At 40.3% G+C, this 22668-nt stretch overlaps 2 protein-coding genes across 2 annotated transcripts; one reads left to right on the top strand and one right to left on the bottom strand.

Moving 5' to 3' along the window:
* The first annotated feature begins 201 nt into the window (after positions 1 to 201).
* Positions 202 to 6317, top strand: LOC138624850 (immunoglobulin superfamily containing leucine-rich repeat protein 2-like). The gene is made up of 2 exons (XM_069705397.1): positions 202 to 395; positions 1913 to 6317. Exon 2 carries the CDS (start codon positions 1922 to 1924, stop codon positions 4064 to 4066), a length of 2145 nt encoding a protein of 714 aa, XP_069561498.1. The 5' UTR covers positions 202 to 395; positions 1913 to 1921; the 3' UTR covers positions 4067 to 6317.
* Positions 6318 to 8629: 2312 nt separating this feature from the next.
* On the bottom strand, positions 8630 to 19492 carry LOC138624897 (receptor for retinol uptake stra6-like). Its single transcript, XM_069705470.1, has 17 exons — positions 19392 to 19492; positions 19182 to 19248; positions 17082 to 17167; positions 16841 to 16980; positions 16117 to 16283; positions 15580 to 15687; positions 14971 to 15038; positions 13720 to 13799; positions 13516 to 13577; positions 13252 to 13414; positions 13066 to 13141; positions 12564 to 12697; positions 11757 to 11874; positions 11547 to 11648; positions 10029 to 10192; positions 9735 to 9872; positions 8630 to 8892 (listed from the first exon to the last, which is right to left on the bottom strand). The coding sequence occupies exons 1-17, from the start codon at positions 19490 to 19492 to the stop codon at positions 8630 to 8632; spliced, it is 2037 nt and encodes a 678-aa protein (XP_069561571.1).
* Positions 19493 to 22668: the final 3176 nt, after the last annotated feature.

Here is a 22668-nt window from a genome sequence, read left to right as displayed (position 1 = left end):
TCTGGAACACTTCATGTCGTTGTCGTTGTTTATGAATAAGGCAGCTCTACCACAGTCACGCACCATTTAGTCCTCATTAGTTGTCATCTCTTATGAACAGTGACTGTCAAATTGGAGGTCGTTTGCCTTTAACATTTTTTTTTTTTTTAAATGTTGATGCGGTTCCGTCCAGAGCTGAGGGCGGTGGGAGGAGGAGGAGGAAGAGGAGGAGGGAGAGGAGAAAGCTCGGTATGACATAGCACATATCCACAGCCAGGAGACACTCTGGAGCAAGACACGCGTGTTTTAATCATGTAGACTCTGCAAACTTCACACAGCGTGTAGTCTGGGCTGCTTTTCACTGGAAAACAACATCTCTCCGCAGAAAATACTCCCACAAAAAACACAAAACGCAGGTAAGCTCCAGTTTTAGTAACCGAGAGGATCACCTTTCCTCCCCCCTCGCATCAATGTTTCACGCGCGTCGAGGTCCGATGAACTTTGGTCTTCTCGTGTCAGATTTCACCGGCGGTTGCGATGTTTGTGTCATAAAATTGGGGATTCCTGCGGTTTCCAGATCGCTGGAAACAAAACAGCGGGCTGCCTTTCAGCACCAAGGACAGAGCGCCGGGGGCTGCTGCGTAGTTTGAAATACCAAAAACAGGCTTCTGCACACAGCTTCACTGCCTCCTGTTTGAATAAAACATAGACTCATATCAGTTTATCCACAGGCATCGTCAAAGCTGAGGAAATGAGACATTGTTTGTGGCTTTTTATGTTTTCCCAGACACCGTGTGCCCTCGTCAGACAGAAATTGCATGCGAACTGGTAGAATACATAGGTGACCTGCAATTTATGACAATCAGAGATGAGTCAATTTGCTAGTTTAAAAAAAGAAAGAAAAAAAAAAAGATGGAAACCTCTGGAAAACAAACAGCGGAGGGATCTCTCTGCAGAACTGACAGATACAGTATGCAATAAATGTTGTTTGTATGGGCAGAAATGAAAACCCGTAATATTGTAAGTCGATCACTGACATACATTTTCTGCATCCTTTGTATTGAGCTGCTCTCAATCCGTCTTCCAGCAAACAGCACAGTCTTATTTGAGGACAGATCCGATAGTGATCTAAAAATGTGTGATAGCTCTGCTTTCATGTGTGCTGGTATTAAATGAGTGAAATTTGGAAGGACACTGGAGGTTAGTTAACTTTTTTTTTTCCAACATCTATTAACAGAAATATTGTCCCAGTTATCGAGGATAATCCACAGATTAGTGTGTTCAGAATATTTCCAATAATTGTCCAACGTTGAAGGCAGACGGAGGTGAAGGAAAAAACACAGGGAGTCAGTTTCCATTGCCGTATATTAATTTTCTATATTTAATTTTACCTAAAGGCAAAAAGCAGTTTTACTAGGTTACAGCAAGTGTTATTATTCCAGCTTGATTTTCCAGGCAGATCCAATTTTGTGGAGCTTCAATTAAAAGGAGAACGCAAAAGGTTACAAATCAAGTTATAGAGCAAATAGTTCTGTAGTATTTCAGGAAATTACACAATGGGCAAATATTTGCATGACTACATTCGGCAAAAAGCAAGATGTTTTTGTAATTTGTGTTTCTTAATCCTTTCAATGTCTGATTGCTGCTAAAAATATCTTTAAAAACAGACCTGAGCTATTATTGAGAAACCAGAAGGAAACTGCATGATGAATTGACAAAGGAAAATGCTCCGTCCATTTATTAACACAGTCGAGACTCTGCATTTTCAGTTTCTCTAAATGATGGATAAGTATTAAAAGTGTTTTCTTTTCCGTCGTCATGTTTTTTTTTAAAATTCCATTTCTCTTCTGCGCTAATAATTTAGCATTGAATGTGCTAAATAATTCAAGTTTTATCTACTTATTGATAGATGACTGTGACACTGTTTTTCCAGGAGCAGAAAATGGCCGCTGCAGACCTCCTCTTCTTCACTTTGTGGATCGCCACAGTCTTCCCCGCTGGTCATAGCTGCCCTGAGATCTGCACCTGCTTTGATAAAACCAACCGCCACTTCGCCGAATGCTCCTACAAATACTTATCCGAAGTCCCGGACGGTTTGCCTCCCAATGTCACAACTGTGAGTCTCTCCGCCAACAAGATCACTTTGATACCGCTGGGGAGCTTTGATGATGTCACCAGGGTGACCATGCTGTGGATGGCCCACAATGAGATCGTCTGGGTCGAACAGGGAGCCCTCTTGCCGCTGGTTCACCTGCGCTACTTTGACATCAGCCACAATAAAATCGTAGACTTTCCCTGGGAGGATCTGCAGAACCTCACAGCCCTGGAGCTGCTGAAGATGAACCACAACGAGATGGTCAACCTGCCGAGGGACGCCTTCTCCAACCTCAGAGACCTGAGATCCATCCGGCTCAACAACAACCACTTCGTCACCATCGCCGAAGGGACGTTCGACGGTTTGGTGTCTCTGTCACATTTGCAGATTCATTCCAACCCTTTTGCGTGCACCTGCTCCCTCAACTGGTTCAGAGACTGGATTTCTACAAGCACCATCTCGTTCACAGACAAACATTTGATCATTTGTGCGAGTCCTGAGAGCCTCAAAGGAGAAGTCATCGAGGAACTGCCTGAGTCGACGTGTACAAGCCCGAATGTCACAATACGAATTCAGACAAACGTTCATACCAAGAATTTCCTTGAGGGCAGTAAATTGGTCTTGACTTGTGACTTCAAAGGAAACCCAAAACCTCTGGTCATGTGGAGCATTGACAGCAAAAGGCAGAAACAAGAGGTGGCTTTGTCGTTCACTGACGGCGACGCAGCAGAATCTAACGAGGACTCCTTAATGTCCCGTAACTCTGTCAAAGTTTTTAATAACGGGACTCTGATCATTTCCAGCCTCAGGAAGGAGGATAGCGGCAACTACAGCTGCTCTGCCACAAATGAGATTGGTAGAGCCGAGGATTCTGTGGCGGTGGCGGTGGTTGCATTGCCGAAACAAAAACCCGTCAAAGAAATGACCGCCGTACCGACTTACACTCAAACAAACCCGTTGATACACCAGCCGACGGACAAAATAGCTGTTCTCAATCTCGTGCATGTCCCTGATTTAAAGAGAAACGACATCGTGAACAACGTAACCACGCACCCTCCGACAGCAGACGTCGATCCCTCATCTCACGAGGAGGCAACAAGACACCTGCCACTTTCCAACAAATGTGGCTTGACAGCAAACACGATATACGTTTCTGGTACCGTCTTTAACGGCAGCCTGGACGACATCAAGCAGTACACGTTTGACTTTGGTGTCATCGCGTTAGGGGTGTCACAAACGGAGGCAACAGTGCGCCTCAATCCTCTTCTCATTCCCAGAGACAAGAGTGCCAACCAGGACAGCGCATCAGAGAGCTTCCAAGACGGCAGCGATGAACGTCAAGACCTTTCAGACGTCTCCGAAAAAGTTCAGTTGAACGGCTTGTATCTGTGCGTCACTGCTGACCGCGAACATTCGGCCGTGCAGTGGTCGAGGATCATGGACGGCGTCAACACGTACCGGTTCAGCGGTTTGCGATCCGGCACCAACTACTCCCTGTGTCTCACCTACAGAGGGGAGGACTGCGAGGTCCAGGTCGTGTTCACCACCAAGAGGAGGGTGCCAAACCTGCTCATCATCGTCTCGGTCAGCATCTGCCTCCTGACCGTGTCCACCGTGCCTCTGCTCGGCGCCACGTGCTTCCACCTGGTGTACAAGTACCGCAGCAAGACCTACAAGCTGATCCTGAAGGCCAAAGACCAGTACCACATGGAGAGGAACCTCGCCGCCAACTTCAACATCCACGCGCCTCACACCGAGTCCCAGCGGAAGATTAACGGCAGCCAGCTGGACGAGGAGGAGGGCGAGTCGGAGAGCACAGACGGGGACAAAGAGCCGGATACAGAAGACAGCGTGGTGACCGACTCGTTTACCTTGTCCCAGTGCCGGGGGAATCTAGACGACTGCGAGATGGGATCGGAGTACAGCGACAGGTTGCCTTTGGGAGCGGAAGCGGTGAATATTATAAGTAACTACAAATATCCAAATCAGTAACTATCCGTGACAGTGTTTTCAGCTTTCGGTTTTGCATTTAATTACTTCTTCCGTTTGTGCCAATGGGGTTTTTAGGGTCCCTTCAGCTTTGCAGAAATATTGCTTTGCTGCAGAGTGATCCACTAAGACTCACATTTACTTGCTTTTAAACGACAATGTAAGCGGCAGCATTTAGTGACTGGACAGGCTGCCGGGCTCTATTGATTGACAGTGGATATTTTCTAGACATAGATTGTGTGGTGCTGAGGTAGGGAGAGTGTCGTTCTCCAAAAAACTACCACATAGGTCTTTTTGTGCAAATAGCTTACTGTGGCCCACAGTTACGATTTGAAGTTAAGCGACCTCTAGTGGCCACGGAGGCGACAGTAGAGGAAAGTCCATTAGGATCCTTTGTTGTGATAAACCACCCGAATGTGGAAAGTGATGCAGTTGAAGACGTCTAAACGTGAATTTTTCCTTATTCAGATGAGGTCGGTGAATTGTTAGATCAACAGCAGTGCAGGAGAACGTTGTTCTCTTCCCATTTCCAACCACAAGTCGGGACATAAAAAAAAAAAAAAATTACGTTTAGTGTTGTCATGATGACGAAGACTGAACATCTTTCAGGAAGTCATAACTTTAATGGACAACTAATTTCAAGTGATCAACCATTATCTTTCTCCAAACCTAAACAAGTCGTTTTTGTGACTAAACCTAACCAGGGACGCTAATTTGGGAAACTCTCCTTTGGGTCGTATTTGACGGTTGGAACAACTGATCTGTGTGGTCGTATTGTTTGGAGGACTTGTTGGAACTAGGCCTAGTTTAGGCTATTACACTTACTTTTTTGTTGCTGGAAATATCACAGCTTTTATTCACGCTCGATCATCACAGAAATCAGCTTCTACAAACAGCACTAGATGACAAATAAAACAGGTGTTTTTGTTCCAGAGCGAGAAACTGCGGGGAAAAGTAGCCCACTATCAAAACAGTTAATGTTTGTAAAGCTTCTTGTTCATTTAACATTTCATTGGCTAGTTTGGGAAAAGCTTCTTTGCCTTCTTAACGAGAGTTTGACGAGATCATTGACACTACTCTCATGTCAGGTCTGGTAAATATAAAGCTGCAGCTTTTCAAATGCGCATCAGGATTAGAATCGCCAAACTACACACAGTGATAGACAATCATGTGACGCATCTACTTGAAATGTGAAATTTACTTAGGAAAGTGGAAAAAGAGCCAAAAAAAATAAAAAGAAGTTCAGAAATGCCTTATTTTCTTATCCTGTAAAAGATTCCTGGATCAGGCCATTGGCTGGTCAATGCACCAACTCCACCAAATATTAATAAACCTTTAATTCTCTTAAAAAGAGAAAAATCTCACTTGATGGACAGAAATAACATAAAAGGGGAAAATATAATGTCTCCGACGAAGCAGTAATTAATAACAGTCAACATGAAAGCTCATTTTTACTTTGTGCATGCGTAAATTTCCATGGTGCTGCTGCTTTTTGAAAGCAGATATAAGGATCATGCTTTCATCAAAACAGAGGAAGAAATGGATGTTTGACAACAAGAACGACGTGTTTAATCAAATGTAAAAACTTGTGTCACATGAAATACACTTCAAAGTGATGAGGAAGATGTGAAGTAGATGCAGTAGACACTAGTAACTAAAAGGTACTTATATCCTGCTTTAAACTACTGACGTAAATATGTGCTGCTGTAGTAGGGAGTGCAAAAATGTAATCCTCTCGTAAGGGAGTTTAAATGTTAATAATAATTAAAAAAAACCTGTTATTTCAAAGAAAAGATACAAACCATTGTGTCCTGCAGCTATGAGCTCTTTGTCCAGTTAAACTGTGAATAGTTCCTGTGACAATAACTGTGTTATAGCCAAATAAATGTTTTAAATCTATCGTGATGGTAAGATGTGGACAATTAGTTCAGTATTATCCACCAGCGTAAAACGGTTCAAGTGATTCTGAGTGTGTAGGTGGAGTTTTTGCTCGGTCGTATCTGTGTCATGTGTCCATCCCGCTGTATTTCCCTGAGAACTGCGTCGAAGGACCTGCATGCTGCCTGTTGTTAGTCACAGTATGTTGCATCTTAAATATTCTAGACTCAACAAATAACTCGAGGTCTGTGTTTCCTGTTGTCTTTTTTTTTCCAGTTTTATACCCCTGAAATAAAGCACACTGTATGTTCTTACCGAAGTGTTTAAATATTCTAGCTCTCCTAATCCTATGTGCCTCAATAAAGTTTGAAAAACAGATGGTTCTTCATCTTTTTGTGTGTCTTTTTCTTTTTTACATTATGGCAAAAATGTGTGTAATTTCACACGGAACATCAATTCACATTAAATATTAACATAAAGGATGCAAAATATATAAAATGAATATCAATACCCATGTAAAATGTAAGAAGAGGCCCTTCTGTCTCCAGTCATTTTAATTGAACTCTTCAGCAATATTTTGCTAAAAAAAAGCAAATTATTGTATCATTCATATACATTTTTTTTTGTTTTGCAACATTTAACATTTTAGTAACTTATAGTTTGACTAAAAATATAGACGACCGAGAGAGGCATTTTCAGTAGAAAACCAATTAATCGTGATTTGTTTGGAAAATAAAATGAGGGGTTGATAAAAAAAATTATAAAAGTGAACAAATGTGAAAAGGATCAAATCATACCTTGAAAATGGAAATTGAAAATTGACAAGGCAGGAAGGAGATGAAATAGTGAAAGACTTAAAAACACAGAAAATAACAGAAAAATGAAAAGATAAAAACACAAAGCTTAACTTAAAGCTAAAGTTAGGGAAAAATAATGACACTAATAAACACACATTTAAAGCATTTCTGGAATATAGAAATGTACAGTATAAACAAAACATTATTTTATATATCAACATTGAACTGTGTTTAAAAAAAAAATGGCAGAATTGTTTTAAAACAACAAAAACAACATTTAAAAGCAGACTTTCTTTTTTAGCACTTTATTTTTCTTCAGCAGTCACTTGTTACATGTTAGAAAAACAGTTTACTTGTATATCCAAACAACAGAGGAAATGCAATAACAGCTGAATTTGATCCTATGATTCACTAGTGATTATCACAAAGATGAAATGTAAGTAGAAAGTGACTCAAACCTCTAACAACAGATAGGAAAGATATTACATTTTTATTTTTACATCATAAAAACCAAAGTTTCATGGTTTTGCTTGATATATTCACTCTAATATTAACTCCTATCATCCACGATCTTTAAAAAATCCTGTGAAGCATCGAAGCACTGAGAACAGAGAACATGTGCGAATCAGCATGCCAGCCAGGTCAAAAATAGACTCGTATCAACCCCTTTACTCCAGTTCTGATGCTGACATTGATCGGCACCGTCAGTCTGTCCATTCACGTCAATATGAAATCGCTAAAACGGCCTCTAAACGATTGCACAATAGGATACTGTATAGGCTATGGCGTGACACAATTCGGTTCTCATACAGCAGGAGCTGCATTGTGATTAATATTTCTGTCGGAGCCTCCGGGATCTCATATTTGCAGATATGTCTTTGCACTGTGGTTGATGCACGTTTGCAGGGCTTACCTAAGCAAGTTATACGAGAGCATTCGAAAAGTTGCACGCAAACAGAGCGCAGCATCGGGGGGAAGCTACAACTACCGCGAGTAAGTATGAAAAGTTAGATCTCTTGATCGACATCAGCACCTGAGTTACACAGGTTTTTTGCGACAGCTGGGATGGGTGCATCTGAAATTTCACGATGGACCCAAAACAAAACAAAATGTTTTGGGAACGGAACCAAATTTTTGGGGAACCGAAAGAAATAGGAGGGCGTCTAATCCAGTGAGTAGGCGGGATGGGGAGCTACTATTGTGTTTTATTCACAGATCAGGTTGTTTGTATGAAATATTTTCCCTCGGACGCCTCCGTCATGAGAACTCAGTCTTCCCACGACTGACCTTTTCAGTTTTGGACAGCGACCTTCCGCCTAACGTCACTCCAAACACCTCTCCAGGCTCGTTGCTTCAATGGGCTTCCAGAAGCACTTTAAAAGCCCTCTGTTGCCGATTTCCAGAGTGTGAAAACAAAATTTGATGTTCGCCCTTTGCTCACGGCCACAGAGAAATCGACGTGCGCACGGACAAGCGCTCGCAAAAACGTGCGTAACTCCGGTGCTGATTTTGATCAAGCGATGAAATTTTGAACACTTACTCATGAGGGTTAAACCTTCCTCCTGCTCCGTGGACGTCACGGTGCTGCGTGTCGTTCACACGTAACAGGAGCAGTCTCGTAACTTGAATCCACCCTCGTAATCATTGAGCTCAGTATCACAAGCATGTCCCAACTCTGACCAGATGTTTTAGTTGCCAAACCCTTAATTATAGCTGATGACTTAATCTGATCTTTCCCAACCAGACAGAACTAAAGAAGGGATAGATTAGGCTATGTGAAGAAGGAGGCTAAAATGTCTCTAAAGCAAAGTGATCCATGACACGAGTTACATTTGCGCAGTACAATACAATTTAGTTTGGAGTAATCTGCCAACTTTATAGTTTAGGGATCTTATTCCGTTTTTCCTTGGCTCGTCGGGGCCTCCGTGGACTGGACCGGCTCTGCAGCTGGCTTGCCGGCCTCCTTCTTGCTGCTGTTCTTGGAGCTGCGGTTGGGGGTGCCGTTCGGGACGCTCTCCGAGGTCTGCAGCGTCTGGAAGTGCTTCCTGGATCCCAGCAGCGACGGGTTGTTGACCAGCGTGTACAGCAGCTGCCAGCGGGAGCGAATCCTCCGGCTGCTGGCCGTCTTGCCGGCGGGCCTGTTCTCCGGAATCCCTGTAAGCATGGAGGAGGAGCAGGCTGAAGGCAGAACGAGACGGCAAACTGAGGGGCCGGGGGTCCGGGAATATCGCCAGGTAGAAAAAAAAGGGTGTATTTTGGAGAAACAATGTGTCCCACTATTTCATAGGTTGTCTTTGTGGTTGTTAACATTTGGGATGTTTAAAAAGCTCCAAGTCATCTGATTTTAGCTACCACTAGACCAAGAGGCAACCGGCAGGAACGTCACCCGTTGGTTTGTGAACGACCGTTATGAAGCTTCAAGTTCTGTTTTTAGCCGGCGCCATATTGATAGGTCGGAGCGGTTTGGAGCAGGAAGTGACCATATTTGGGCGAGCGGTAGATCTGACTCGATGTGATTGGAAACCTGGCGATACTACATCCCGCCTACCACAGACAGCCGCAACCTGACTGCACCATAGGGCTGTCAATCAAACAGACACGCCCCCAAAAACACATCTTTTTGAGGCTTAATATCTAATTAATGATGGATTATTTTAAAATGGACCGCCAGAAAACGAATGATTAGGAGTGACGTTAGCTACCAACACCGAAATAACTTGTGGATAAAAATGATTGACTTAGAATTTTATGAGACAAGTTGAATGGGAGATTATGGAACCGGAGGCTTTTTGGAGCCGACCTCTAGTGGCAGTCGGTGGTATTGCAGCTGAAGACACTTCCGCATCGGCCTCATTTTTCAGAGCTGGAACACTCTTATATACAGTCTGTGGTCTAGACATGGCTTTTTTGACTGGTCACTCAAGAGTGAAAACTATTGCATTTAATTTGAAACTTGACACAGATATGAATAAAATCACGCAGTTCGTGGTCTCTACCTTCCTCTGCGTCTTGGTTTCTCTGTTCGAATCTGTCGCCCGTGACCATCATGTCCAGCAGCAGCCGACAGAAAGCCTTCATCACCGGGTGGGACTGACTGACCTCCACCTTCAGGAAGTGGGTGTAGTATCGATAGGCTGGATGGGGTCAAAGATCACAGAGCAGAGCTAAAGTCATCAGCAGAAAATAATGAAGTCACAGCTCTGCTTTTATATTCACATTTGATGGGTAATGTTGGTGTTATTTGATCTTTTTCTTATTGCTTTACTCCGTGCCATTAAAAACTATTTTACCTGGGTCGTAGAACTCTGCAGTGCGATGCAGCAGGCTGACGTCGATACGACCGAGATGGAAGATGTTGTACAAAGCCGTGATCACCAGCCTCCATATTGCGACGATCAGTCCGATCACAGCGTTGACCATGAACAGCAGGTACGTCAGGAGGAACAGGCTCTCTCTGAAAATCGCCGGAAATAAAACGTGTTGTTTCCGGAGATTCTTTTTTTCAAACACAAAAACCTGTTTTCTTCGCGTGATTTTTGCTACAAAGAGTCTGATGTGTTTTGACTGAAGAGTTCACGTTTTAAAATCTTACTGTGCGGATAGAGTTTGAAAAATGTGGGTATTTACAAGAAAGGTTTCTCAATTTCAGGTTTTATTCAAGCTTGACGTACACTGAGGACTTCAAGGGTTTTTAAATATTAGAGTTCCCTATCTTTATGGAGCAGCATAACTAATTCAAATTTATATTTCTTCAACCATTTAATGATAAATTCAAGTAAAAGTTCCCAGAAAGGTTTCTCACATAAACCTCCAAGAAATTTTTTTTTTTTTTATATTTATGTATTAATGTGTTGGTCTAAAAGTCATCACAATTAAATGACTTCTAAAAACACTGGATTTATCTTATAAAATACCCATCAGTCGTTTATAGTGAAATTTAACCCCCTCGTGTCCCTAAATTCCCAGAATAAATTAAGTCGTTGCACAACTGCAGTTATCAATGAAATGTCCATAATTGTTAAACCTCTTCACCTTGTGTCCTTGACTCATGATTGTCTTCTCCCCTCATGTGTTTCTGGTTTGGTCTGATTGTGAGGAAACAAATAAAGGAGGAGCAGGCGGCTTTGCTCAAATTTCCACCTTCCAGCTGCAACAGCTACAGCAGCAGCAGCTTCTTTGTTTTGTGACTAAATGTTTTAAAGTTGTTGTTTTTTTGTTTATTTCTGATGGGTTCGGCAATCCTGGTTTTTTTGTGGTTTTATTTCCTGTCAGGGTTTGGTTCTGGTTCAGGTTTAGAGGGAAGACACCAGATCCGACGGCTCTTTGTGGGTTGGTCTGAGTGACTTCTCTTTTTTTTTAATGTTTTTTATTTTATTTTGGCCTGCCCATCAACTATCTGTTGTTGGGGTTTTTTTTGTGGATCTTATTTCATTTTTCCTTTTATTCAGTAATTAATGCAATAATTGCTGCAACATGACTTTTGGTTATGTTGGACCTCTTTTTGGTAGTTGTCACAATTGAATCCCAGTTAAGAGTGCAGCACTGAGAGGAAGAGGGCCTGTTGATTTAAATATGTATTTGGAAAAAAAAATAAAAAAAATTCACAATTTGCTTTATAAAACAAAAAGATGTAACGACTACCAGTCATTAGTGACAAAAACACGATGTTTTTACTTAAAAGTTGACATCATATTCTCATAAACTGTCAACAACAAAAAAGGGATTATGCCACAAATCAATAACTGCCACATCACGCATGACTACATTAAACTCCACACCATTGAAGGAGCTGGAATAAACTACCTTACCTGTTATTCAAGTCACTTGTACCACCTTCCTTTTTAATGAAGGCAAATTTGGCTGCCACGTGTTGAAGCGCTGTAAGCAGTAGCATTGTGACCCAGGCTGGCCTGATACGGGAAATGTAATGGGGGGGGAGGGGGAGAAGTGTTTTGATCATGTAATTTAAGAAATTACAACAACAAAAAAAGAACTATATGAAACCCCTGCTGACTCACCATGCCCTCCCCGCGACCTCAAACATGAAGATGTTACGGCCGTGGAAAACGGGGATAATGATCAGAAACACCAGGAACAAGAAGCAGATGAAGAACACGATGGTCTGGATGGCCATTCCTGCCGAGACGTGCACAGAAACGGGACAGTTTTTAATCTTTTAAACTCATTTCCAATTGGAATTATGGTTTTACTTTAGAGTTCATTGTTTTTTTTTGTTTTTAACAAATCAGTTAATTTAAAATGCTGTATGATGTGAAAATTTTGGGATTTAATTCCATTTCATAATTTCTCTCCAGGAATTAAATGAAAGGATACAAAACTTTCTGTAATTTGTGTATGGCTCTCGGTACCGAGCTCACCATCCAGTAAAAATGCTCCGCTGTCCCTTGAAGACACAAAATATAATGGAATGGTTTTGGGGTTATTTTTAATTGTAAAGGCCCAGTAATTTGCTAGAACACTTGAGCATATTAGGTTTAACTAGCTTTACTCAAATGGAGCATTTTTGCAGGAGTAGATTGATACTCAGTTGGTACTTAAGTCAACAAACTACAGTGTGTGTGTGTGTGTGTGTGTGTTCATGGTAATAAAAGATCATGTCAACAGTGTGACATTAATTTTTACTTTTCTAATAGTTACTGGACAACAACAGGCTCTGCAGCACAGAGGAATACGACTTTTATGCTTTGCAAGATGATTAGTGCGATCAATTTACAGTTTGTTTTGGTCTTTTCAAATTGTAGCAGATTGCTAGCATTATACTTCAAATAAAGCGAAAATCAACAACGACTTTGCAGTAAGTTTACCGAGGCAGACGATTGCAGCCTGGTATCCCATCAAGCCCATCCAACAGGCAACACCAGATTTGGACGGACGGATGGTCTTCTGGCTGTTATAAATGTTGTAAATGTCTCCCCTGTACAGTCCTTTTAGGTTTGATCTAAAATAAAGGGGGTAAAGCAGTGATATGAGGTTCAGACAGGAAGGCGGGGAGATCTAACCAATCACTATTTAACATATATAGTTTCCTCCTATTTTCCCCAAGTGACTCATTACAAAACTGGCAGGAAACTGAAAACTAGCTTCTCTAAGGCTTAAATGTACTGTAATATTTAGTCTGATATCTAGAACTAAAAAGAGAGAAATAAGAAATACATTTTAAATATTTATAACCACGAGAACTAAAAATCAAATAATGAGGAGCAAGTGGAAATATTGAGCCTTTAAACTTATAAAATAACATTTTCATAACGAAAACTCTGAATTTTTGTCCACAGTGAGTTATGTCTCTTATTTTACTTCACATACCTGTGGAGAACCATGGACTTCATGAGCATTACAAGACTGATCAAACACGACAGAGTCACCGCGCAGAGGTAGCACACTAACAAACAACGGGATGCAAAAGAAAAACACAATTAGTCTCAATTTTTTTTAATTTTTTTTTTTTTCCCCAAAGATGCACGCTCAGATGTTGAAATGCCAAAAATGTACCTTCCAACAGCCAAGTGTAGAAAGTCACGATTTTGACGACCTCCATCCTGTCGTCTGAAAGGACGATCCCGAACCCCAGTAACAGGAAGGCGATGTTTTCGTCAATACCAGCTCGAACAATATGGAGAATGGGGACCACCAGGACGATTAATAGCAGTGCAGTCTGAAGGGAAATTACAGAACACGCATGATGTATTCACACGCCACGAAGGCAAAACGGACGAAAATGCATTTTGACTGATTTTTTAAAATGGAAAAGCTTACATGGTATATCGCCACAAAGGTAACGAGAGCAGATACCACCAGCTTCAGTGGAAAACGAAACACTGAAAGACAAAATGAATCATTACATTTGGATAACTGCATTCCTTCAAAGCTTTACATTTACAGCCTTTATAAAAAAAAAAATCTAAAAAAACTGTCAGTGTCGATAAATTTAAAAAAAATTGTTTGTTTGAGGAAGCTCACCTTTTTCAGGTACATAAATATAACTCTTGGGCACCTCCAGTATTCTCTCTACCAGCGTTGGCTTGTCTGACGCTGAAGAGCTACAGTATATAAACAGAGGATTCATTATGTTAGTCACATACAATATCATTTTTTTTTGTTTTGAAAATGACAGTGAATCACATTAAAGGATAAATACATTTTACATTTACGGAGGTCATGTGTCCAAATTCCCCGAGCAGAAGCCCCCCAACCCAAGAAATTATCGATTTCTCACCAACCACGCTGTGAATTATACATTTCAAATATGGATGTTGCAGCAAAGAAGCTACAAATTGCACGACGTGGATGTTTCACATACATCTCCAACCCGACATCACAGAAGATGGATACTATCAGCACAGTTACAAGATGGACACCCAAGATTGGTGTCACCAATTCTGTTTTTGAGCAATTAGGGTGTTTAATGATGGCTAGAAAAGTGTTTTTTAAGAACATTATGACGTCAGAAGTTGACCTTTTCGATATAAATGTTATCACCATTTTTTTTTCTATTGGACATTTTTTTTAAATATTTTTTTAATGTAATTTTTAATTAGTGCAGGGATTTTTTTTTTAGTTGTGTTTTGTAAGGTCACTGTGACCTTTGACCTTTTGGCCACCAAAATGAAATCGGTTCATCCTTGAGTCTAAGTGAACGTTTGTGCCAAATTTGAAGAAATTCCCTCAAGGCATTCCCGAGATATCGCGTTCACGAGAATGGAGCGGGAGGATAAGAGGGACTTGATGTCACAGGGAGCTTGACCTTTGACCTTTTGGATTACCAAAATGTAATCGGCTCATTCTTGGGACCAAGTGAACATTTGTGCAGAAATTCTCTCGTGGCTTTCTTGAACTACCCCATTTACCATAATGGAACAAATGGACGAACAACTCGAACAAAATGTTCGAGTATTTTTTAATTTTTTTTATGAAACTTAATATTTTTAAGTTTACTCCACAACAGTGTAACTCGCAGCGAATGTAAAGTCTGAATCTGCTACTGTCAGATAAATAAATTGCAGAAAAACTACATATTTTGTACTGAAATGTAATAAAGTAGAAACACTCCAGTAATAAAAAAAAATGTAAACTGACAACAAAACTGTCAAAATTACACATTGTTGGTTCTGTAAAAGAACACAATGACCTCAAATATTGCCTGCATGTGATGACCTCTTTTTAACTGATCCACTAATATTTATCAGAGGGTTTTTAATTTTCTGCACTCACCTGATGGTTGAAGACTTTTTCTTCAGAAGTGACTTCACATAGTCGATGTAGTAGCTGCTGTCGAGGTCCTGTGAGACAAAAATGTTTAGGGTGTCACTACATAAAGTGGTGAGAAGTTTAATTTCCTTGAAAGCTGCATAATAATTAAAAAAAAAAACATAATTGTCAATGAATGAGCTACAACAACTAGTGAATGAATTCGTACTTCTTTTCCTGTTTATTTTTTTGAAATTTATTTTCTACTTGGGAGGGAAAATAAAATGTAGACAGATTAAACCTGTTGTTGAAACAAAATCTGTGTTGTATTGAAATATCTGAAAGGGGGGGAAAAAAAAGATCACCTCACTCGTCATAATCTGCTCAAGGATGCCAAGTTAAACCCGTTTTGTTCTGCTCAAGCTGCTTACTGTAATCGTGGTTATATTTTACATAGCTGAAATTCATGTTTCTCACTCCAGCTGCAGGACAGACTGAGATTAGTTTGATGGTGTTTGCACATGAAGCAGAGAAAAATGTTGAGTCGTGTGTCGTCAAAAGGACAAATGGTGTTATTATTATTATTTTATTTTTTTTAAGACTAAATGTGTGTGTGTGTGTGTGTATTCTCACCTCGTCACTCTTTGGTCCTTTGAGAAACAGAAAAGGAAACTGGACACAGAGGTATGCGAGGCAGGCCAGCTGAGGCAGACTTGCTAGCAGAGCATAGAATTTATAAATCTGTGACGATAAGGGGGGGGGGGAGGAGGAAGGAAATAAACTGTAGTCTTTGCAGTTCACCCAAAATCCAAAAATGTTTAACAGGTTTTGCAGTTTTTAGGGGTTTAATTGAGGTGAATGGAAGTTTGCTAAAAAACAAACAACAACAACATGGTGGGGGGGGGTTGGAAAAAAAACCACCATCAAATGGCAGAACATCAACCGCTTTCTAATCTAATCTAATGTGAAATGGAGGTGGGATTGCCAGCCATCACAGATGCTTGCCAGACTATGCAGCTCTAGTGGTTTTATGCCATTGTGAGCAATGGGCAGCGCACCTTTTATGGAAATGAATTAAAATAGCTGCAACACAGACATTCCTGTTATATCATAAAATACTTTAATATCGTGTTTAAAAAAAATAGCATTAGCGTGCTGTTGGCGTCTCACCTCTGGAGTCTTTGGACAGTCAAACTTTTGCCACACCAGGATCCCGAAGTGACCGAAGGAGAGGAGCGTCCCGAACGCATAACCTGCTTTGTGCTGCAGAGTGGCACACAGCATCAGAGGGTAGTACAGGATCGGATAGTAGAAAATGGCTGTTATCTTCATGTACTCTGGCAAACCGGAGATGAAAAAGGAAAAGGAATATATCAGTCTTGACGAGATTAAATCAGTCGATTGCCATCCCTCAGGCTGCACCACATTAACACGCTTAAAGGAGACCATTTTGAAATGGGATAAATCAAATTATAGTTAGTTTGTGATCGTAGTATAGTCTGTCACTTTGGTTGTTTAAAAAAAAAAAAAAGTATATATTTTTTATTTTTTATATATTTTTTATTTATTTATTTATATGTATATTTATATATATATATATATTACCAGTGGAGGCAACAAAATATTCAAATATAATGTTCAAATTAAACAATTAAAGGCAAATAATTAAGGTTTTGTGTGTTAAAACCCACAACATTACACCGGTACCGTATAGAAACAGCTCCATTCTTTAAAAAGTGAATTTTCCCCTCGCGCGAGTACCACCGCTCAAGTTAAATATTTTCAACGTACGGAGGCGAATTCGTGTCCTTCCGTGTCGCCCAAGTGTGAGTTTGCGTCTTTGCATTGCCTTTGTATGTAAACCACGAGGACAAATAAACATACAGATGTCCACCTTTAATGTCGGCCGGAGTGTCTTTGGAAAACGGCAGCGGGTCCGGGGCGATCACCAGCATCGACAGTTTGCTGAACAACAGTCCAAAAATGGCCATGACCAGGCCTTTCTTCTGAGTCTGGTCCAGGAAGTTGACTGGACTGTTGGATCATACAGGATTATTTTACATAGTGAGACAATTTAAAAAAAAACAACTAAAATAACATCCTGTGTACGTCAAGCATTCCCGATTTGAATTCACCTGAAGATGCTGGAGGCGCCTCGCGTGAATCCCTGGCAGAGTTTGTGTTTCCTGGTGAGAGCTGCCAGGATTAATATGATCACCAGCTACAGGGGGGAAGATCAAATTCCACTTTAGGATTAGTATTGGTAGAGTACGTCTCAAGCACACATTGGAGTAAAATAGATTTTAGCATCAACTCAATAATCTTCTCCAAAAAGGTGTCCCCCTTCTCAGAGGTTTTAATCGCTACTTTAAAAAGTTGACAGACATTTGCTTCTACAAAAAAAAAACCAGTCATTTAAAGCTCATGAATCAAAAGAAATGAAATGGCCCGAGAGTTAAAATGTTTAAACGAGGTGCTCGTTTACAACATATTCTGCTGTATTTTGCACTGAAATCTTGAGATTGTTGTTATGAAAGGCCAAATAAATGATATTTTCATGACCAAAACCTTTATTTGAATTCCAAAGACCTAATTTTTGCTTCTTTTTTTTTAATTATTATTAATTTGCTGACATGTCTCCAACTGATTGGACCGTACTTGTCATTGTTGACATTTATTTGCTCTTGTTGATCACTTCTTGGTTTTCCCAATGTTTGCAGAAGCTGATTAAAACGTGCAACTTTGAGAAAAAACACGGCGTTGTAGATATAACTGGAAGTGTCACGTGCACCTCGTATAAAGACGTCGTTTTGCAGAAAACATATTTCCGATTTACAGAAGCTCGTTATGTCTGAGCAGCAGCGGCGACTCAGCTGTCACAGTTTATTTCACATTATTTACTGAACAAGGAAAATGGGCCACGTGAATTTCATCCTGTGCTCGACCGTATGAGGATTTTCCGGACTGAGTTGAAGTGGTCTTTGCTTGTAATTGGGTTCAGGCGAAATGACAGTAAACATGATTAAATTGGGCATTTATCTGAAGCAACAACAACTAATGGGTTCGTAGAAAAGTACTGAAGGATTTCATGGTACTTTTCCACTTATGCTCTACTTGGACGGATTGTACAAATGTCCAAGCTGTTTAAATTCAAAGCAAGCCATGTTATAAAATGTTAGATTTACACGTCAGTAAATTAAAACAAGTACCGCACAAACTAGTGAGAGGTTAAGTGTCACTATTCACACCAACTATCTGCCTGTTTGTTTTTGTTATTTAACCGAATTAGCTCACATTTTGTTAGCTGGTTGTTACAAACCGTCAGCATGTTAATGACTCCTTTCAACTGAGGAAATAAACGGTTAGTTCTGTTGATAACATTGGATCTGACTCTTTAAAATTGAAAACTCTCGAAACTCAATTCAACACAAATGAATAGTCCTCAAATTACAAAACATCATGCCAATAATGAAGACAAAACTGTCGGTTACGTTGGCTTCAGATATAAAATGCGGATTCCTACGACAATGTATAAATAAAACGGCTATTCCCAAAAGGGATTAAGTTTAATATAACTGGTCTCCTAAAAAATATTTTTGAAAGTCATAAAGTGTGATAAAAGTCTTTTATTATCTTTATTCTTGAGTTTTACTGTTGTGACCCCCAAATCTGAAACTAGGTTAAAGTTGAGACACAAACTCAGGGCTTTGGTCGAAACCACTCCCTATTTATTATGTTGAGCTCCACATTTATTTTCTGGCATTTTATCAGTCAAAATTGTGTGGGAAAAAAAAAAAAATGTGAATTTATTTGCTATAGCGCTTTCAAAAAGTTTTGCTGACTTCCGCAAATCCCACAGTCCCACAATTTTCTTTATGTGCCAAATTACTGTTGCACAACGCTGACGCAAAATGTGAGACCGATTAGCAAAAAAAGTTGAACTTGAATAAATAGAGTACCATGGATATGTCATGTGATTCTGACTGAGGTTGTGCCTACATTAAAAAAAAATGTAATAAAAATAAAAACAGAACTGCCTGGAAAGGTTCCTGACACATGGGTTAAGAGTTTCAGAGCGACTTTAATGTAAATCTGTGAAATAGCGGAAAGGTTTTACTTCAAGTCGTTAGAAAATATCTCGATGAATAAAAATTGTTTTGAGGTCAAAGGTCACAAGCCAAAAAACATTACATTTCAGAGACAAAGCAACTTTTTTTTGACGAGAATATACTTACAGATATTGATAGCATGCATATGTGGAAGAGCCTGTCATCTGCTGTCGGGTCACATGGTAAAATAACTCTGTGACAAAAAGGAAATTAATTTTTTTGCTATTCACATTCCTAAAAACAAGCCTGCAAATGGTGAACATTTTGTGATTTGTACTGACTGATGACACATCGAATAACCTATTTAACACCCTTAGTTTGACTCTTCATACTCACTCTTTGGGTGTTTTCGTTGGCTCCGCTTTGTTCGAGTACCAGTCGGAGTAGTCATAGTAGGAATATTCAAAAGGCTCGAAATCAACCTTGCTCTGATTCATCCCGGCGGTTTAATTTCAAATCAAACAGGCGAAGCTGGATAAAATAAAGATCCAGAGGACTCGTCCAGGTCGTCCTCCAGTCAGGTAACCTCCCTCAGCGGTCTGCTGCTGGTGCTGCAACGTGTCGGGACAGTTTGGCCCAAACACATTCCAGTCCAACCAAGAGCTCAAATCAGCAGATTAACAGAGGGGAGGGAGAGCAGAGCAAGGTTCAGCATTATAGCAAATTAGAGACGAAGAAGTGGAGGAAGAAATTTCTTGTTGAAAAGATTGTTTCTTCTTCTCTTAATCATCACAACTTTGTCATTGGCAATCCTTCCAGATGTCACTCAAATGTCACTTATCTTGTTGAAATCAAGGTTATATCTTGGTAAATCAGCGCACTGGTTGAGGTTTAAAAATTATGATTAAAGAAATTTCTACATTTCTTTGCTGTCCTAATTTGGGGTGATACATTTTTTTTTTTTTTTTAAATCCATTGGCTTCCAATCTTGGAGTCAGAGTCCAAGAAAGAATAAAGACAAATTCGAAGCAATCGAAAAATAATAAATGGGATAAGAGAGACTGTTTATATTTATTGACTTGTACCAAATTATTCCTTTTTCATTTTTTTCACATTAAACTTAAGTCTAAAAAAAAAAAAAAAAAAAAAAAACTCCTGCTTGGAGCTTGTTGAAGGTCATTTAAAAAGACTGACAGCATTAAGAAAATTATGTAACTAGTCAAAAAACTGGACTATTTGGGCTAAACTCAAAGCACCAATTCTTGCCAACAGATAATACCGTCCCGACAGGGAAGCATGGCGGCGGTAGCATCATGCTATGCGGCTGCTTCTTAACAGCAGGGACGGGGAAATTCAGCCAAATACAAAAGAGGTCCTTGAAGACAACGTCCATATTTAAACCTCACAGAACATCAGTCGAGATTTCTGTCTTCTGAGCAGATGAAGCTTGTGTGAAAGGATCTGAATACTTTCTGGAGCTCCTCTCCCACACTGCGTTCATAGATTTCTTCATGGCCTTTAAAGGTCTTGTCATATGCACATTCACTTGTTGCCAAAGTAAACACAGTCTGTACTTGATTTTTCTTGCGCAATTTGAAACCATGATGTCTCCCACACTGTTTGGTGTAATGAAGCACCACTGTGTGATTTCTCATTGAGATTAGGTAATTTCATTTTCGTGCTGCAACGTGGCGTTGACCCGCTCGCCTCCCTCTTCCTGTTACTATGAGATTAGTCTCTTGAGTAAGATGAAAATCTCTCATTCAAACAGAGGCAAGCTTTGTGTGAAACGAGCTTAGGAAAGGGACACGACGGGAACGTTGACACGTGAGGTAAGGCCTCAGTTTACAATCACTTTTCATGATATAAAGACAAGACGGGAAGAAACGATGTGAAGAGCATCCGGAGCTGCTGCAGAGTTACCGACGAACGCCGACCGAAGATCTAACCGAGGGGCTTTAGGGTGGACTCCAGTGAGATCTTCCAATGCCTATTTTGTGCACCGTAAAGAATATTTAAAGGCATGTTTTCAACTTAAAAGCAACACTCTTTGCCGCGAAATCCAATGGATCTCCTGTGGGAGTTTAAAGTTTCTTAATCTGGCTCGGTGAGCTCACTCGTATGACAACAGTCACCAGCTGATCTGATCCCAGGATTTTCTGACCGTGTAGGCGTTAAAGAGCCCGACACGGGACATGCAACACTTAAACTGCGACTATTTCAACACAGAAAGACGACCTCGGAGGTGCCGGATGCTATTCTCGTCTTTTTAAACTCCAGAATTAAGAGCTCAATTTAGCCCAAGTCTTAAAATAACGATTAAACAAGCTGTGAATTTCCTTTTTGTCTGCTTTAAATCATCTTTTACTGCAGCACTTGACTTCCAATGCTCAAAATATAAAGTGTTTGAATTCCCTGTTGAATACAGCAGTTCAGTTCTGCTCCTGTGTTGCGTCTTTCTGATGGCTGCCGTGTGTTTGAATCAAAGGGTAAAGTAATACTGAGTGACGTCTCTTATCGGGCCGACATTTGGTTTGAGGTAAACCGACACTCGACTTCAAGATTTATTTCAAAGTGGGAAGCATTTTATATTAAAGATGTTGTAATAAATTCACTGTACAGATGTCAGTGTAAAGATAAGTAGTGCAGAGTCGTACTGGATACCTTCTGCTCGGCGTGAGGTACCGACGTTTCCTTCTTCTCAAATTATTGGTAATTTTTGGTTCATTTAACATTAAAAAAAAATATATATACCTTGGAAAGAGTTGAAGGAGTGGACATTTTTCAAAATTTTCCCTCTGAGGTTGATGTAAGGAAAGACGCGCATTTAAAACGAACCAATGTGGACTGTCGGCAAGAAAATGCAGTTTTAAAATGACCGCCTGCTCAACCGCAACATCCGTACCGCTTCCTATTTGAACCCACATCAGTAACCGTCAATCTCTTAACAAGATGTCAACAACAAAAGCATCTATGGCCAAGTCTACTATACGCAAAGGCTGGACTCCAGTATGTCCAATAAATGTCTTTACGTCTGTTCCAATTAGTATTTGGACTACATCATCTTATCCAACTCCGGCTATTATTTTTAACAAGGCAGAGAGAAAAGCTTTAGCTCGCATTAATGGGATTCAACTTCCATCTACATTTTGTGCTTGAGATTTTGTTTTGAGATTATGTTTAGCATATGTGTGTGTGTGCGTGCGTGTGCGCATGTCTTTGTTTCTACATCCTAGTGGGGACTTTGAATGCACACTAACTTATGGGGACTCTTGTCACCGTGTGAACAAAAATTAAGGTCCCCAGGTGTAGTCTGCTTTTTGAGCGTTAGGACTTGGTTTTAAGGTTAGAGTGAGGATTAAGAATTGGCATTTAGTTGGAATGGTTAAAGTTAGAGTAGTATGTCAATGAGTGTCCCCATGGGGAAAGTGAGAAGTGTGCATTTGTGTACGTCTTTCTGTAGTCGTGGGGACCGATTTTGGTCAAAAACCATATTGAGGACAAACATAAATTTATGTGGATATATAAGGGGGTCCTCACAAGTTTAAACTATAAGTGTGTGTTGAGGGTTTTGTGTGGTAACCAGACAGAAGATGGCGCTGTTTGATGGTTTCTGTGCAGAGAGAGCTGAGGGTCCATGTGTTTGTGTTGTAGCACAATACAGTGTTGAAAT

Source organism: Brachyistius frenatus, unplaced genomic scaffold, assembly GCF_029030835.1.
Source record: "Brachyistius frenatus isolate BFR_SWC_R1_liver_20210118 unplaced genomic scaffold, ASM2903083v1 Contig_56, whole genome shotgun sequence".
NCBI lineage: Eukaryota > Metazoa > Chordata > Actinopteri > Embiotocidae > Brachyistius > Brachyistius frenatus.
Note: the sequence above shows the minus strand (reverse complement) of the source record. Positions and strands in the feature narration are given on the sequence as shown.